Source organism: Parambassis ranga, chromosome 13 (genome assembly GCF_900634625.1).
Source record: "Parambassis ranga chromosome 13, fParRan2.1, whole genome shotgun sequence".
NCBI classification, from domain to species: domain Eukaryota; kingdom Metazoa; phylum Chordata; class Actinopteri; family Ambassidae; genus Parambassis; species Parambassis ranga.
Window position 1 is genome coordinate 16,683,922 of NC_041033.1, and position 19,386 is coordinate 16,703,307.

Here is a 19,386-nt window from a genome sequence, read left to right on the forward strand (position 1 = left end):
GCACAATCATTTGTAATCATCAGCAGGGCAGAAAAGGCATGGAAGATCCATTTTATAACATCACAGTTAGTTATTGATGTTTAGTGCTTCTGATTAGCTGTTTGTAGGGGAAAGAACCTCAGCCCACGGTATTTTGTAGTATTTTGGCATTTATAATTTTATAACTAACTATATTTAGACAAATAAGTCAGATAATCCATATTAATGAAGAAAATAAATCTGCCTTTGTTGAATGGCTTTAAATCTTGCAGTAACTGACCTTTAAAAAGGACGTGATACTTTATCGTGAACAGCGTAATACCACAAAACATGTCTAAGAGCATATTTGCATGAACAATGTGTATGTTCTTTAATCACATTCCTACACGTGAGTACTTGCACACAGTCTATACAGCACGAAGGTATAATCCCAACCAAACTCATTTAAAAGAATCATCTGCCATAATCCATCTCACATTATTGTTATTAACCCTCGACTGCAGAGAAGGAATTTGGGAACAGACTCGCCATTTATGAGATGTATTTTTCATCCACACAGTGATGACTAGTGTGTGTGTATACACGTACAGTACCTGCACTCGTACAAGAATTTGACAAACACACAAACAGTCCACTCTACACTCTGGAGGCGTGGAGTGTTTTTTTTTAATAAAGAAGGTGGCTGCCCTGTTTGAATCATCCTTTTGTATAAATGGTTTAATCACACTCATGCATCATCCTCTCTGCTATATACAAAAAACATTTTTTTCTAACCTCTCAGGTACAATGTGTGTAGGAGTGGTTTTTGTCAACACAATGCACAGTTTGCAGACCAACTCTACCTCAGCCATATGAACACATCTGACAGCGAGTTCTGGACCGGTCTCTATGGAATCTCTCTCCTCAAAACACTGTTTAATAATGTACTATTGTGTGCTATAACATCTGTGCTTCATGTCTCTTCCATGAAATGCGAGCACACGAAGAACAATTAATCAGCAGTGAAAGATCCAAGTCATTTTATTGTCAGACATTAAAATTAAAAATGATGCAAATCTTTCCAAGAGGGAAACCGAGACAAAAATAGAAATAATATTTACAATAGAGAATGTAGAAGTGTTGAAGCGAATGAGCCAAAGCTAAAAAGTTACATAATTTATGACAGCATAGCATTTCTATGTAAAACTAAGTCAAATCAAAGAATGAGATTCATCATGTTAGCTGTAACCTTTTGAACACTAAAGTTAAAAGAACAGTAATAAGCAACATTCAGAGAAGTCACTGGGTGCTGTCACCCAAAAACAGACAAGAGGTAAGTGGCTTAAAGCCACCTCACGTGATTGTTGGGCCATAATTTCAGCTGATTGGTCTTAGGACAGAGGTCAGGGACTAATAAATGACAAAAACAAACTGCATCATCAACACACAAACCAGAGATTTGATAGATATGCATACAGACAAACTGCCAGCCATGTAATCTCCTGTCTACACAGGTTCCATGTCACAAATCAAACGGGCACTTGGTCTAACTAGTAACATCCTTCAGAACCACCAGTATGTTCGTCAGGCTAGGTCATACAATCAGTTTCACGAAGGCAGGTTGATAACAGGAGCTACTGTATGTTTGTTGTGATCACAGTCGAATCTACATTTCAACAGTCATTATTCTTGTTTCCAAAAGAGAACGCTCTCTGGGGTACCACATGTAAAGCTATTAACCCACATACAGTAGTTTAAATGATACTTAAAGAAAGAAAGGGGGTATCACACAAAAACACATCCATAAATTGTATCATGATGGGTGTTATTTATTACAGGTACTCTGTAACTTAAGGGTCTAATTAAAATATTTCCTAAATTACCTCATAAATGTCTCTCTTCATGACTACATTATACGCTTAATCATAAAAGCCTGTGTAGGCAGAATGTCAAGCATGCTTGTTTGTTAAAGTGTGGTCGTTTGGAATGTGAATAACTAAATGCAATTGTCTGTAGACCCGATGTGCAGCTAAAATAAAGCAAACAAGATTTTTGTAGCAAAAAGCGAGTTGTTTGTTTTTTATGATGACTAGATGAGATTTTAAATCTGCAGTTTAAATTATTTACCGTACCTGCAAGCATTTTCCCGTGAGCCACATTTGTATGAGTTACACATCTAAGCACTAGTCCTTTCCTTCAAAAAAAAACAAAAAAAAAAAACATTTGCAGTATGTGAAAGAAAACCACTTGCCAATCTTTGATGTAGAGTCTGAAACCATTATATGTGAGTTATGGTTTCGCAAACACATCAAAACAATATTAGGTTTCAGTGTGAGCTGCGCTCAGAGATAAATGTTAACTTTGGCCAAACAGGCCGTTGTAAAAAGTCTTTCCTCCTTTGCCAAGACTTATACAGGATTCTTCAAACCCCTTATGGGGTAGTTCTGATTTTCAGTGGTATGCTTTACTAACTAATAGTACTAATATTGAGGCAATGGGCATCAGATCAGATAGCAGGTCCTGTGGTGGGAAACAATAAGAAACACCATTCTGGGTCAGCACGCTGGCTAAAAACAACCATTAATCACACTGTACAACTTTCCTACAAGTTTTTACATGAGTATGGTGTTTGTTGAGCTAAACACAATATACTGAGCCCACTGAATGTGTAAGAGCTATGCTGGTCCACAATGCAAAGTGTTTCACCCATATGAGACCATTATTGTTTCAGTCTTTCTGAGTTTTGTTTTGTTTTTGCTCGCTGTTTACTTCTGTTTTTCGTGCTGTGGTTTTCTACTGCTTAAACGTAACCACAGAGTGACTTAAAATAAAAGTAAACAGCGAACAAAAACTAAAACTAAAATGTAGGAAAGGAATGACGCCAGCATGCTGGGTAAACTTCTTTCTTAACCATCCACCACATGAAAGTCTATCAGCTATGTGCAGCACTTCCTTTTTTTAGATTAGTGACAATGCATCCACCACACATGCTGAAAGTTATTAAAGTAATAAGAACTGTTAACAAGTATCTATCGGGATTATGATATTCAAAGCAGGAGTTTGGCACTGTGGACTAACACAAATATATGGTGACACTGGGCTGCAATACTACTTTTATACCTGTGTATGTTTTACTCAAACCACATAAATAATTACCTATTGTATCTGTACCTTGTATCTGTCAGAAGAACAGAACAGAAAAAAAGAGATACAATCGATACATTTCTCAGTATTATTTACATAATAGTAGCCTGACCAAAGGAAAAGAAAAACACCACGAGTTAAATTTGCACCCAAACAGACATTGGTACATTGTGTGGAAAAACTGGAATAATGACTGACACTGAAAAGTTTTTTACAAATTTTCCTTGAGCCATGTGATATAGTTGTCCGTCATGCGACGTGCAATCAGGAAGTCAGCTGGCCACACGGTGAACATAAGTGCTCCATGAAATCCTGTGTCATAGTGTTCATGTGTCACGTCAACACCAGCAGCACGGAGCCTTGTGACATACATGATCCCATCATCTCGGAGGACATCATACTCACATGTCAGAATGTAGGCCTTGGGCAGAGAGCGTAAGGCCTTGTCTGGAACCAGCAGGGGGGATGCCCTTGGGTCAGCAAAAGATCGAGACGGTCCATCAATCACCGCGGCCTTCCCTTCGACTCCCTGCACCACAGCAGGCGCACTGTAGTTGTATTTTCTATGATATGTTTCAGGTAGAAAGGCGCTCCAGTTGACAAACTTCAACAAGCTGGAAGACTCAGGGTTGTTATGGGTGTTGGCCATCATGGCTCTGAAAAGGGCCTTGTCGGTGGTAAAGTACTCACTCCAGAATCGCACCATGAGAGTGCGGGGCAGAATAGGCATGTCCTGATTCTGTTGATAGGATGGCGTGTTAAGGTCCAGAGCCTGCAGCACAGGGTAGATGAGTGCTTGGGCCTTTAACTGAACCTGTTGTCCAGGTTCTTTCTGTAACTGTGACACACACACACACACACACAGATGTTGATTATTATCTGTTCAAAAAGAAACATGTGTAGTGTGGGAATATTTCTCAACCAGATGAAAAATGAGCCGAAGGTTTTTAGAAATGTTCCAGTCATCGTTGTTTATATGAACAATTGCGTCATGCCAGTGTTTCTTCCAGGATTTTTTATTTATCTGTCTCTACAATAATCTGTGAAAAAAAAACACTCCAATGTAGAATTAGCACCAGTGATCTCAGTGATGCACGACAACTGTGTTTCTATTTATTGCTTCAGGCCTCATACAGACTTAGCTCTTAGATGTAGCTTGTACATTGTACAGCAGTATGCTCAAACATGTAGTTAAGAAAAATGCATGTTAATAGAGTCATCTATGAAGTGAAAAGCAACTTTATCTGTCTTTGGATATCCTCCGAGAAAACTTTTTTTGTTTTTTGGAGACAGCCATTAGATTGGATTGTCATGGGGTCACCTACACCACAATGCAAACCAGCAGTGTACTAGGTTTCTTCCTGAAAGTAAACACATCCCTACTTACCGACCGGATGTCTTTTTACCAGACATTTCCTAACACGATGCACTGGGACATGTTTTTGCTGCCATTTTTTTTTCCTAAAGGATTAGCAACACCTGAAGTACTTCACGATCCTAAACAGTGAACAGTGATAGTCCTTTCTATGGAGTTTTATCCAAAAGTTTAAAATTGAGGAATCTGGACTTACAGCATAGTCCCCATAGAGTGGTGAAACATCTTCAGACTAACAATACTGTCAGTCCAGTTGCCTCCATTTTAAACTTTTGGATACAACATGACCTAGATGAATAACAGTCTCCAAAAACTTTCTGTGTAGTTGATTCCAAATCCCTGCTGTATTAGGCTGTTAGTCACCCGGATTAAATGCAGCACCTAGCACCTCCAATTGGGCCATAGGACTGAGCATGTCTTAGCATACAATATATGTGCAGGAAAAGGTTTTATTAGTAACTATCTCTCAATCTCTCAACTGAATACAGTTTTTGCAGTTCTGTGGTGATGATTCTACAGAACAGTATGCAAGCTGCAGGCCAATCAGTGTAGGTACTGAATGACTTGTGCATTCTAGTTCCGTGGTACGTTTATGTTGAGCCTTACCTGGCTCCGTGTATAAATGCATACCACAACTAAGTGTACTCTTTTCAGCTCAACATTATTGCATACATTTCTACAGTATATGAACTAAAGCACAAAAGCTTGAAGATTGTGTACACACCCACAACCCAAACCTAGCTCAGTATTACAAAATTAAATTCCAAAGATATTATCTTGAGAACCGTTTGCCCTGCTGAGGCTTACTCTCTGTGCCTTCAATGTATTTGTCCATGTGCCCCTTGCATGTCAGGCTGACATTTTTCAGACATTCCATGGATCTTTTGTGTGATGAAATAACTGTTTTTTCCCAAGGGGAATATAAATATTTTTCTAGTAACTTGACAACTACCTGCAGTAAGAGGAATAAGAACCAGAAAAATAGAGCTGACACTACATAGAAAGAAAAAAAGAAAATCTGTACCTGCTGGGAAACTGCTGCTGCCAGGTTCCCACCAGCACTATCCCCAGAAACAGCAATGCGCCCTGAGCCCACAGAGTACTGGGCCAGCACCCCTTTCTGGAGAAAATGTTTGACCACACGGTACACGTCCTCATAAGGGACAGGGAAGTGGTGAGCCGGGGCAAGGCGGTACCTGATAAAAGACAATGGTGTAAATTAAAGCTAAAGCATTAATAAACATGAGCGTGTATGGTCAGGTGCATAGACAACATTTAAAGCTGTGGAAAATAGAACAGGGCCATGAAGTGCATATAAATCACTGTGCAAAGGCTTTAAGCACAGCAATAAATTCCACATTATCTCCTTACCTACTAGTTGTCAGTATTTGGCAACTCTTTAGTTGCTTTGTTGCACAGACAGTTATTGCTACATGGGTATGTGCCCTCTTGTGATCTTGTGAATAAATGAATGTGAAGTATACCAACTAGGGCGTAACAATAGGCAAGAAAATAATAACGATACTTGTTACAGATGTGAGAGATCTTTCACTAAATCTAACCAAGTAGTTTTGATGCCTAATCCCGGATATATAAAAAAACGGAAAAATTACCTTACTTTCTTGCATAAAAGTCCTGTTAAATAAAAAAGACAATCCACCCTCCTCCATGGAAAGCAGACACTGTCTGTCTTATACCTCGCCCACATAATTAGAAATATCATACTGGGAGTAACTGCTATTCAGCCTATTCTCTTACTTCCAAAAACATAACTCTTCCTCATATCGAGTGCTACAGAACTACATGAAATGAAGTCCACACTCTCAGATAAAGTTTCACGATTGTGTCTTGGTGACCTATGCTTTCTACAAATGTCAAATGGTGCACACGGCTGAGCTTGAGGCTGTGAAATGTTGTAGTACCTCATTGAATTCCTTGCAAAACAACTGACAGGAATTCAGATTAAGCAGAGTAAGCAATGTCCCAAACAACCTAAACTCTGATGTGGTCGGTCTTCATCTGTCAAACACTATATGTCAACAAACACCAAATGTCACGCAATTGTGAAAAGCTTGACAAAGTGATTCGTGCAATAGAGAACAGACACAGTGGCTGGGAAAAGAAAAAAAAAGTTACTATACTGAGAGACAGGGTTAGAACCGGACGTGCCAAAGAACAACAGTGAGTGTAGCCGTGACAGGGAAAGGCCTGGTGAGTCCAAAATGAAAAGCTGTTAGCTTCACTCTACTGCATCATCCCTTCAGTCTACCCTGAGAGTAATGAGTGAGGACAGGCACATATGAAAACAAAAATGAGTCAGCGACAGAGAGAAAGAGTGGGCTGCACTGTCAAATAAAGCACAAATTGTGTAAATATAACCAGATTATGGGCAAGTAGTCATTATTCCACAGCGGCCTGTGCAGAATATTACAGTAGCTCCATATAACTGACTATAAAATATGAAATACTTACTCTACGGAAAGAACCACTGCATCTAGATCAGTGACAATTTTTCTTGCCAGGAGATCATATGGACTCATTCCTGGATAGATAAAAGGAGACAAGCACAGGTCAGAAAACAGTAAGACAATTCACCACAGTAATCCATCCATTACTGACATCACCCATCCACCCACAGGAAGGTATATCAATAAAGGAGAGGCATGAAACTGACATGTAGCCTATAGTACTTCCTGAAAGCATCCATGTTAGTGTAATTGTTACAGCCGTTCAACAGATTGCAAGAACAGCACGAGATGTGTCAAACTGTATGTCACGTCTTTATGTTTTGGATTATCATGGGTTGCCACCCTCTGAGGTCCCAACTGCTCCAGCAGACGGCGTGTTATTTCCTCAGCCTTGTGTTTGATGGTGATGGTTTGTTTATTATTTATCATCCTGTCATAATAGCTGTCAATATCAAACTGTAGTGTCATTAAGCCGTCATCTCGGTCAAATAATGAGCACTTCTTCTAAGAAATAGTGGGTTTCGGTGTAAGATGAATGTACTGCACATCTTCACTTTCATCTTTTCTACTTAGACATAATTTTGCGTGATGAAGAGGAAGAGAGGCCAACCCATCAACTTACGGGAACTGCCCAGACACCACCCTCCACCGTGCAGATAAATGACAGCTCTCCTGTCAGTACCCCGGTGCTTTGGCTGGTAAAGCACCACTTCTACTCCATCAAATTTTTCTTCTGTCACCTTGACATGCTCATCAGACACAGGTACAATCTTTTCTGCCAGTGTAATGAAGTACATTACTCCCATGTAGTCCTTCAGCCCCAATAATTCACTGAGGTCTGCCTGAAAATTGGAGAGGCACAGAAACATTAAAGTCATTGTTTGTCAAATCGGAGCCATAAAAATGCAAGCCAGTTTATTCTGTGTAAACAATCACCTTAACGAAAGTCCATAATATTCAAAACAGAAAGGACTAACACGCAAAACTGCACGTCCACAGGGACAGAGAGAAACTATTAGTCAGATGAATGTTGCCTTTTAACGTCAAGTTTCCCTGAAGTCATTTGTTTTGTGAGGTCATAACCAAAAGATAAGTCATAAAAGCATGACTGGTACTGCACTCTATTATGTCTGCTGAGGCAGGCAGTCATCTGCAGGCTAATCAGCTGATGCTTCTCTACTGTGACCACAGCATCAGAAAGCCATCCAATCTTAGCTCTGTGTGTATGATCAGGCTCTTATGCAGTCTGAAAGAAAGAGCCTGGAGCCTTCTAGTTATTGCAATTACAAAGAACTAAAATGATCTGAGCTGATCATTAGCTACAGCAAAAACAGAACGATCCTAATAGGTCGAAGTAAAATCCCATTCATTATTTAAATTCATTTAAAAATGATAAAGTTTCATCTCAAAAACTATCCCACGATTTGTGCCTGGTGTTTAGTTGGATACACTGAACATTCAGGCTATTTTTATGCTGGAACTATATTGATTCCAGGAACACACCACCAAAAACAATGTCAGAGGCAGCAGCCTGCAGTTCCACTTCTTCTACAATACCTGAAACATTGATTGATACATAATACTGCAACATCTTCTGAGTTCAACAATGGACTCTGCTGAGCTTTTAACAGTGACAGAAAAATAAAGCCACTAATTAGTCTGTTACAACAATAATTATGTAATATTACCACCAATAAAAAGTTATGTTAGCAGTGCCACAGTGGGTTACTGTAAACCACAGGCACCCAGTGGTCATAAACACAGGCGAGTTTCCTTAATAGGGTCTATTATTAGAACAGGTGAGCAGGACTATACAACACATGGATTAGCATCTGACATAATCTGGTGTAACCAGCATGTATATCTACATCAGCAAAAACACAATGAACGTTTAACCTGACACCACGAGGACAAACAAAATCTATTTAATCTCATTAAGGTTATTATTTATTCTATGTCTATACAGATGATTTAAAGATACAGGCTCATCTAAAAATGCATACAAAGCCCACAATGCTAAAGATCATTCTACAGTATTTTATTATCAGTACGTTTATCATAACGTTAAGATCTGAGAGAATGAACAGTTTCTTGCTTACCAGGTGGCTGAGACTTCTGAAGAAAGAGTTGATCAGCATGAGTTTCCATCTCTCCTCTATCTCCTCAGGAATTGGCTCATAAATGTAATAAGCAGTAAACGAGCAGAGAGCCACGAATAATATTATGCTTCCCAACCTCATTTTACAGCGTGCGTCCCCGGCCACTGACTGCAGGGTGCAAACACAGACGGGCTGGTTAGTTGCGCTTGTTAACAAGTCACTCCGGTGCGCGACAAAGCTTACTCTCGGAATCAATTTTAGATCCAGACGAGCTAAATATTACAGCACGTGGTTGGTGTCATTTGATGGTTATCAGCGTGCATATTCGGAGCTTTTCCTCGCTGCTGCTCGTGCGCGCTCTGTAACGCATGTCTGTCTCGTGGAGCTCGCAGAATTAATTGAAGTGTCAGTGATATGGAGACAGGGGCGCGCACGCTGTGTGCTCACGAGGCAGAACCGTCCCACCTTGGCCCGCAACGCAAATTCCTTCAGGTGCCTCCTTATCGCAGGGCTCACACAGGACGCGCGACAAATCTCTGCGCCAAAGCGCAACTGATGCACGAACATCACAAGTTACACAACAGCGGATACGTGAGGGTCATTGATACAACTCTGAAAACGTTTTTTTTTTTCCTTAAAGTTAAAAATGATTTTAAAGCAGGCACTATGATAAGTCTGTAATGACTGGGTGATTGCATACTGCCGCAGCTGAAGTCAGCTGTGAGTTACTGCTGTGCTGACTTTGCACTTAACTCCTCTGATTCTGGGGAAGTTTGTTTACAGGAGGCAGTCTTTGAATGCGACTCAAAACTTTGTGGCCTCAGCAAAAGACTATGTGGTGGAACTAAATAGCTGGTTGCAAGGCAGCCTAAGCTAATTATATTATTGGTGACAGAGCCAGATCAGATGTCTCCTTTCCTGGCAGCACTGACTGTCAAAAGTAACAGGACTCTCTGATGCACTCACGTTTTTCAAGGCTGCAGAAAGAACTTCAGGAAGACTTGTTTGACTTGCTATTTCTCCAAGTACAGAATAGGTCCCCACCAATGTCAAAAGTAAATCTACACCCTTGTAAGACAACAGTGGAGTTCATGGCCTTTATCAGCCTGTTGTTTAGGAAACAGTCAAACAGGCCTACAGGTGTGAGTCTGGTATTCGAAGCAGCATCATGGGGGGGGCGGCTTAGTGCGGTAATTACTGACAATCTGAGTCCAAAGTTTCACAGAGGAGAAACTTGCTTAGTGCAAATGCTGTGTATTCTTAAAGGACACAGAAGGGTGATGGCATCAGTGTATGCACATGTCCATAAGCCATTTCTGTTTTTAGCTGTGGCGTTCATTGTACATGAACTCATTAGGTGTTGGCGTTAAGATGAAAACGTGTGCCGCACAGTACTTAGATTTCTCTGCAGGTTTTATCTGAGAAACCTGAACCACATGCCTCCACGTGACTTTGTCTAAACCTCTGTGTTATGATCTTTTCAACTTTTTTTCTCAGTTGGAACTTGAAACTGGCTGCTGTTTAGCAGCATGCAAGTGTCTCCTTTCATCAGCCGTCAAACTGTATTGAGATGCAATCTGCAGGACTCAGGGAGTAACAGAGGGTGAAAGCCTTTGTTAGACTGCTCAATTCTAAGCAGTGGAATACTAACTGTCTTCTCTGAATACAAAATCACACTTCAGACACTCAGGGATTCTCCCTGGAATCCCCTCCCTACTTTTTTTGCCTCCTACTGCCGCTCTCCACTCTGCTTCTAAGGGAGACCACCTCACTCTGCTTGTAAATCTTTCATGGAGCTCTCTTCACTCTCTGCATCTTGTCAGAGGGGAAGAAGGGTGTCAGATGATGCGGGGGTGGGGATGTTGTCTTCATCTACGTAAGCCCATGCTGCGCAGGGATCTGCCACGTGGCTGCCCAACACCCTGCTGCGTGTGGGGGTAGAGCTCATGCAGATGTGCAAATGTCAGAGGACTCAGACTTTGAGTACCTAAGTGTGTGAACATGCCTTCATGGGTTTAAATGCGTGTGCTTACCCATGTACAACTTATGTAAGCCCCCAAATATACATGCATACTTGATGAATGTGTGTGTGTGCAAAAAAGACGGGCTGCATTTCATTCTGTAATGCATGCACATTCTCGAGATTACCACATCTACTGAGGCGCATTAAATTCTTATAATTAAGGAGCCCAATCCAAAACGCCCTCACTAATGATGAGTACGAGCAGCGAACTTTCTAACTTTTTAATTTGCAGAGCTCCTGCTGAGGCAAAGTAGCAGGGCTGCATGACAGGAGGCGTCTGAGGAGTTCAAGCTGAGATGAGTGGATGGAACATTTTTTGATATAATAATCAAGAAATAGTTCTGTGTGCAGTGGGAACTTCAGCCAACTAATGGGGGACATAACTAAATTAATGAGAATTGTACCATCCTTGGTGGAAATATGCATATACAGAATATAAAAAAACACACATTCAGCCTAAAGCAATCATAAACACACTTCCTGTAATCTGCAAAGGTCTTTTGCACAGAAAGCCTTAGGCATCCTTTATGAATTTCTTTGAAATGTTATGACAGAACCTTTTGACAGCTAGTAGCATGCAAATATGCTCTGTATTTTATAGCTTATACGCACTTTTATTTTTTTCAGTGACACTGATAACCACTGATAGCAGATCATTAACGATCAGGCTCTGCTGGGACATTACAGGTTTCCTGTAGGACAGTTTTGAACCTCACTGTAGTGGCTCTACCTTAGAACTTCTAGTGAGTGATAAAATTGACAGAAGTGGAACGATAGAAGGGCTAAGGTCCACTCACATGCACAGACACATAGACGTAAAAACATACCCACCTATGGGGAGTTAAACACATCAAAAAAATAAATACAAAATGCAAAATGTGAGACCGGACTGCTTGTCTTGTCAAAGTCTTAGCATTAATTCCAGTGTCATTCATTGTGTGATTTCATTTTTCTGTGACAAATAACTTCACACAGTCAAGAAAGACCGACATGATGAAAACAATATAAATCCATAGCTGGTAAATGAATAGAGTTTATATTTGACTTTCACCTCAAACTCCCCATGAGTAAACACTATTCAAGCTCGACCTAGCAGAGATTGAGGAATGCTGAGATATCTAAAGCATGCGGCTGGATGTTAAGGTGGAGGACAGTTGAAGGCAAGCAGTTAAGCAACATGTATGAAAATGGAGAGAAAGCTATCAGAAAAAATTAATTCCTTTCATTGACCTGTCACTAACAAATCAATGTGCAGCCTTGAAGGCTGCGCTTTATGTATGGATGAATCAAGAAAATCTGCATCTCCACATTCCTCAATGTGCTTACAGTTATAAGACATCTTAACCTGCAGCTATCGCAGAGACAGGCACAGTGTTATATTAACCATTAAATGTAAGTCTTTGAGCAGCAAAACTGCAACTGAGAAGAAACAATAAACCAAAAATGAACTCAGATCTAACCCAGAACAAAGTCACATTATTATTTATTTCACCAGTTTATCTATGTATCCGCTACACTGGCTGTTTCAGAAAGTGGAATTAACATTATCCTGAGCAATCAGAGATGATTGACATAAGTTTAAAATGCCCTTTATCACACTCTCTAGGCATGTGTTCACCCTACAGTTATTTATTTGTGTTTCATTGTCTTAATAAAGAGATATTTGAACTCGCCTTATCTGATTTTCTCATCTTTCATGTTGCTGTAGGAATGCAACAAATATATTTTATGTATTTACTGATATCAAATTAAATCTCCAAGGAGTGCAACTAATTATTTATCAAATGTATCAGATTTTGTTTTTTCAACAAATTAAAAACCCAAAATTAGCAGAGCAGACCGAATTTCTGATTAAGAATGGTAAACAGATATTTGGACCTCTGATATCACCAAACAAATGAATTTGCAAAGATGTAAACATCAGGCTCTGTTACATTTATGTGAAATTATTTTCATACATTATTTAGTTATTCTACTGTTATACAAACAGTCTCAGTTCCCTCAAAGGAATGGAATGGAATCATATACATCATGCCTGGGCAAACTCCCTGAATATCTATTGTAAGGTCTTTGCCAGATTATAAAGACTACAAAGGAAGAGAAAGGCTTCTTTCCCATGCAGCCTATTTAGATAATCAGATACAATACACAGATTAACTTGTCATGCATTGTATTCCTGCGCAGTAATCCTGTGGTCGTGCACAGTAAACCAACTGGCTTTCATTTCAAGCTGTAGGCCAGAAACAGAGCCCCAACCTGTCCACTTGTAATTATGAGCCTGGCAGGGTGCCTCGTGTTGTTGGTCCATGCTTTTGTCAGTTGTCCAATAAAAATACAGAGCAATGGTGCATCTCAACTTACTCTGGGCTCTCATGCCTGTGCTTGTATTTCACTATTTGGTTTTTACTGTCTGACAAACTCTAAATGTTTTATATGTGCTCCATTTGTAGCAGCCTTTAAACTAAAAAAAAACACTACTAATGTTTGAGCACCTCCCAGTTCTACCTGAGCGCTTGGCAGGCAGGTTGTTCACTATGTGATGATGTAACATCTACATTACCTTTGCACAGTATTGGAAACATATCATATACTGATTAATATTTAACCAAACAGTTCAATGTGCTTTTGAAGGAGAGTCATGAAACAACCTATAAAGTATGTTAATGAGTGAGAAGTTTGTAACACCAGGAAGCAATTACTCTCTGTTTTATGTTGTTACAATGAGCTCAATCAGTAAATCATTGTTGGTTGCAACAATGATAAACACAGCACTTAGAAAATGATGGGTGTTGAAACTATGAATGGCAGAGACATATCTTTGAGCTGCTATTCCAACAAAGATTACTGTGAAAAGACCCCATGTTTAACCTATAGGACTATGGACGACAGATTAGGACAGACATTAATCAATGTTGTAAGGCAATGACAGTCACATGGACAGAACATTCTGCCATTACGTTGTTTGGGCTGAAAGATAATTACACACAAACATTATAGTTTGAAGGGTAGTATTAAAAGGTGTTTTGAGCATACTCTGTATTGCAGTTTTGGAACATCTCAGTCTAACAGTCTAAACAGGGGCAATGAAGAGATTAAAACCAAGCAGATGACTAGCAGACCTTTGTAGCTGTTCACCTACAGCACCAGCTGCTTTTAAACTATCAGCATAGGCATAACAGATGTAAATAGTTTATATGTTTTATATTTCAGTGTTTTATTTGATTTGGAAGGCAGCTGTTATGTGCATGTCATACCAGAATCTAGGAATGCCACAATCGCATCAAATCAGCCACAGATGAACTATCCACAGAAATCTATTCAATTCTCATTTTTTAAATCACCTTACCAAATCTTGCATGTGCTACTCATAACCAAAGCAGCAGTCAGAATCTTGAGGTTTAATATTTCCACTGTGCCTCATGATCATGGGACTGGGTGTAGGAAACAACAGTGGATAAGCTCTTTATCAGTATGTGCCTATGCAACACTTCTGTCAAAAGGAATGTTGGCCTCTCACCCCGTTTCCACATGAATTTCTTCTGTTATCACCAGTCACAAGGACAAAAAAAGGCTACTTGAATTTAATTTCATAATATCTATCTAATATCTGTAACACATTTACATGTTATAAATGTTGGATTGGGCATCCATCACAGCCAGTGTTAGTTTTTAACAATCATCATACATTATGGCTTATACTCAGAAACATAAAAGCTTTGCTGATATGTCAACTCTGACATATTCAAACAAGAGCCTACTACAGGCACACTAGCAGGTCTGTGTGGCCATATTAAGCACTTAAGCACTGCTTAAGCCCTGCTAAAAGCAGCATATGTACACGCTCACAGTGACAATATCAACATGTGGACGTGTAGCACGTTTTGTTTCCCCTGTTCGCCATCTCTTGTTTGGCACGCTAGGAGTAAAACAACTGGTAATTAAAACTAAGCATGAAGCAGAGCAGAGCATGATAGTAAGATTGTTGTTTATAAAAGCATGTATCCATCCATCCAGTAGGTACAGAAGCTTCTCACTCGAAATGACAAATGTGAACCACAAGGTGGAGCGAGAGGGAAATCAGTCAGACTACTAGACAGGGAAGTGCAGGGTAACATGTCATTCTATTAAGTGGATACTATGATATTTTACTGGATAGATACAGAATTTGCTAGTGAAATTCTGTATCTATACAGTAAAATATCATAGTATCCACTTAATCAGTAAGATAAAACAAACATGGCCCACTGTTTTAAAAACATATACAGAGATCACTGAGTTGGTTAAAAACAGTTTAGATATCTATTAGAGAACATCAAGAGAAGGCAGGGTGGTTCAAGCATCTGGTTAGGATGGCCCTTGGGCACCTCCCTTTAGAGGGACCTGGGCTGAGACCACAAGGCTACATGGCTATGTCTGGGACCAGTTTGGGATGTCCAAGAAGAAGATGGAGGAAGCTGCTGGAGACAGCGAGGTCTGGGTGCCTCTGCTTCCCCTGTTACTAACATGACCCTGATGGACTAAGCTGTGGATAATTATTCATTAGAAAAACATTAGACAACACATATATGAAGAAAATGTATCACCACAGTTAACTCTACCAACCAACCTGCTGACACCCAACGTTAAGCACAGAGCACTTTGTAAAATAACAAAAATTGATTGCAGCTGGAGAATCAAAGAAATGGAACTGGATCTCTGGACCTATGCTATGAACTCTGTTGGAGTATCCTTGTTAGAACCCACACTATAACACAGGAATGACCTGAAGAGAGTCACTCACTGCAGACATCCAAAGAATTGTCCCACATTCCTTCTGAACGATGTTGCATGTCTGATCCACAGATAATGGAAAAAAAACTTAATTGAGGTTATTGCTGCCAAAAGATTTTCTAAGAGATTCTGACTCCAAGCATCGGTGAGGAATTAAAAGTATTTGCACCATATAACTGAGGAACATTGTGTCTTTCTTTCTTGTGCCATGAACAAAGATCAAGTGCTGCTGCTGCTGTTGCATCTTTCTTGCAAGGGTACATGCTCAACTTCTACACTAAAATTAGAATTTACTCATGGTTTGGTTTTTCTTCATAAGTAATTTAGGTAAGTAATTATTATAAATCCACTGATCAGTACAGCTGTAGTTATTGAACTCCCCAGCAGGTGGTGCTCTGTGCTAACTCAACCACTGACCATACTTCACAAGATATCGGAGTAGTTGTTGTGCTGTATCTAAATATCACACACATATGGACAGACTAATTCCCACAATAAGGCACATTTTGTTTTTGGCCAAAACCTCTGGACACAGCTACAAATATATATGCAATGTTTCCACATCGACATTTTTTATTATGACAACAATCGATTCAGCTGGAGAGCAAGACAAGATGCATCAGTATGGATAAAATTTCAGTTGAATTACTGCAATATAAGGATGAGTATTCTTATGCATTATTCAAACTATATTCTGTCTTTTATAGTGTATGTAAAATGCATTAGTAACTGCAGTTAGTATATGAACTCATAATTCTAGCAAAAGAACTTCCTCCAGCATTAATAAAGTTTTATCTTATCTTATCTTGAGACTTCCTGGTCTCAATAATGTTGAAAGGTGGTGTTGCTTTGCTGACCCCTAGAGGTGAAAGGTCAAAGGTGTGTAATGCAGCCTCCCTTGTGTTAGGCACTGGCTTATGTGTTCGGTTTGAAAGAACAAGTTAAACTAAGTATAGACAGATGCAGATTACTGGAACCATAGAGTTCATGTAAATACATGTTTGTTGCTTTGGTTGTGCGTGAAGTAAGTAGCAGGAAAAGAAAGGTGCAAAAACATGTAGTTACACAGAAACAGGTCATCATTAATGACTATAACACACTTTTAAATGTTCTCTTTTTTTACTCAATAGTTGGATTTCCACAGTCTGGCTCTTTGTCTGAGCAGAACAGATGGAAAAACTAGAGTTACGACACTAAAGACCCGAAACTAATCAGAGCAGACACACCTACATGTGCAAACATGATAATGGTGTTTTCACTTTATTTGCCTCATAATTTTGATTATATTTTACAGAAACGACCAAATTACAGTGAAGTATATTAAGAAGGAAGTGCAGTAACTATATGCTGAATCTAATACTGAAAAACTCCATCCTTGGCCGAGGGAGGGTTGAGTTAACAAGCACATCCAAGACATAACTGACAAGGTGAATCAGAGTGGTTACGGGAACCTCTCCCCTGAGATGAGTCGCTGTCTTTTTTCTTGTCAAGCTGCATGGAAAGAACACCTGAACACATTCATTCCTGTCACACAGTTCATTCATTCCCAGCTCTGACCCTTTACTCATCAAGTTTCAAAATGTCTCAGTTCCAGACAAAACAAAAGGTATTTTATTCAGAATCAGTAGGAGAAGAAAGTTCTTTCATAAGACTAGTTGGTACTCTAACTGTTCACACGATGTTCACCAAACATCATTTTTTTATTTGATCAACAAAGATTTAGCAGGTGCAGTGTGATAATATCATCAGTTTCAATCACTTATATGGCTCTCAAAAGGATAATAAGTCAGCAAAAAGTGAAGGTTTTGCCATTCTCATATGAAGGTGGAAACATGGAAGCTTGCCTTTGCTTTTCATTTCTGGCCTTTTATGCCTTCCTAAACTGAACAATCCAGCGTTATATGACTTATGTCAATCAATCAACTAAAACAAACACATACTGCTAGTGTTCAGCAATGCATAAGGTCATAGAGGATAACAGGCTGACTCATACCTTCCTGACTTCTGTGTCCTTTAAAAGTGAGATTTTTGGAAATGTGAAGCTGTCTGATTTGTTCTGGTGACAGAAAGCTTGGCCAGCCCAAAGGACACAGAGAAAATGGAAGACCTACTGGGTCTGAATGAAATCACTAAACACATGTTTGATTTTGATATCCTTTTGGCTTGATTTGATACACCATGAGATCACTCACTGCGGAAGAATGATTTAATTTACAGGTCCCTCACACACAAATAATATTTTAGCAGTGTACTTCGGGAATTTTGCAAGGAGTCCAGAACTAAATAAATATTACACTCTGTTTTGAGAATGGGAACTTTGTTCCGACATTTACATACACAGATGAAGAATATAAATGTAACCACAAAACAGCAAATTCTGTGTAGGTTGATAATGATAATGTTCTTTGCCTTAGCTGCATCATTGTATGGTCATCAGGTTCATCAGGTCATCAGTAAACAGGTTCCTGGAATCCACTCAGTGTGGAGAGATCTGTTGCTGTTTTTAATTTATAATATTTCCTATCTACAAATTAACTCACACATGTGTTCAGTTTTGATGTTTTTTATGTTTTTAGATGAAAGAGAATCATGACAACTAAAGAAAGGCACTAACAGCAGGAGCGTTAAATCCTGTAATAGCTTTAATGGAATGCACTGTTTTTATTGGGGGCCATTAGAGCCCAAAGGAGCTATAGGCATTGAAATGTGGGATAAAATGGTAGCAGGGGACGCTTTCGTTTTCACAGTCCCGGGTCACCCAGTCTGTGTTCTGGGGCATTAGATCAGAAACATATGTTGTCACGGTTCCTTCATTTTCAGTCAATGAGTCCCATGGCTGCAACCCCTGGAATCGCAGGGAGTTAGAGCAGCTAAACATGACAGGAATCGTCTCAGTGCACAGCAGTGGCCTGTTCTCTGTACTTTAGAGCCAATCAGCTCCAACAATAGAAAGACAGTAGATAACGTGCACCCAAAACACAAAGCTTATTATTTAAGCTTCACAAAAAGTGGCACCATTGTTATAACTTACGGTGATTACAAGACTAAAAAAGGTAAAAGTTTCTGTGTCTTCCTGTTTACAACTTGCTTCACTGCTTATCTGTTCTGGGGAGTGTGTGTTTTGGTCAACTGCATCTGTGTGATCAAGATAAAGATCAGACCGTTTGATCCGCTGCAGACAGCAGCCCGGGTGTGTGGCCAGTCCTTTTTTAATAGGGTTACCATGGTAACCTGATCACTGCAATCATAGGGATAAACAAAGCAGTAAACACATAGGTTTACAACTCTCTCAAATGACACCGTGTGTATTTATGGCATGTTTATACATGCCAGCATGAGGTCAGGCGCATTCAGAAACGCTAACACGCTTATAACCACAGGCCACAAACACACGACACAAGCACAAACATAACAATCCTTTTTTTTTCCACAAGTTTCCAACAACAACATCAAAATGATTAAAGAGGCCGATGGGACATTTTGACTAAACAAAATGCTTCACTCAGCAGAAACAAAGATAAAACTTTAAAAGAAAATATAAAATGACTT

General features: G+C 39.6%; 1 protein-coding gene across 1 annotated transcript; it reads right to left on the reverse strand.

The window, feature by feature from the left end:
* Positions 1–981: 981 nt before the first annotated feature.
* Positions 982–9,556, reverse strand: aadac (arylacetamide deacetylase). Its single transcript, XM_028420628.1, has 5 exons — positions 9,045–9,556; positions 7,568–7,787; positions 6,950–7,019; positions 5,502–5,673; positions 982–3,940 (listed from the first exon to the last, which is right to left on the reverse strand). The coding sequence occupies exons 1-5, from the start codon at positions 9,183–9,185 to the stop codon at positions 3,314–3,316; spliced, it is 1,230 nt and encodes a 409-aa protein (XP_028276429.1). The 5' UTR covers positions 9,186–9,556; the 3' UTR covers positions 982–3,313.
* Between the last annotated feature and the right edge of the window lie 9,830 nt (positions 9,557–19,386).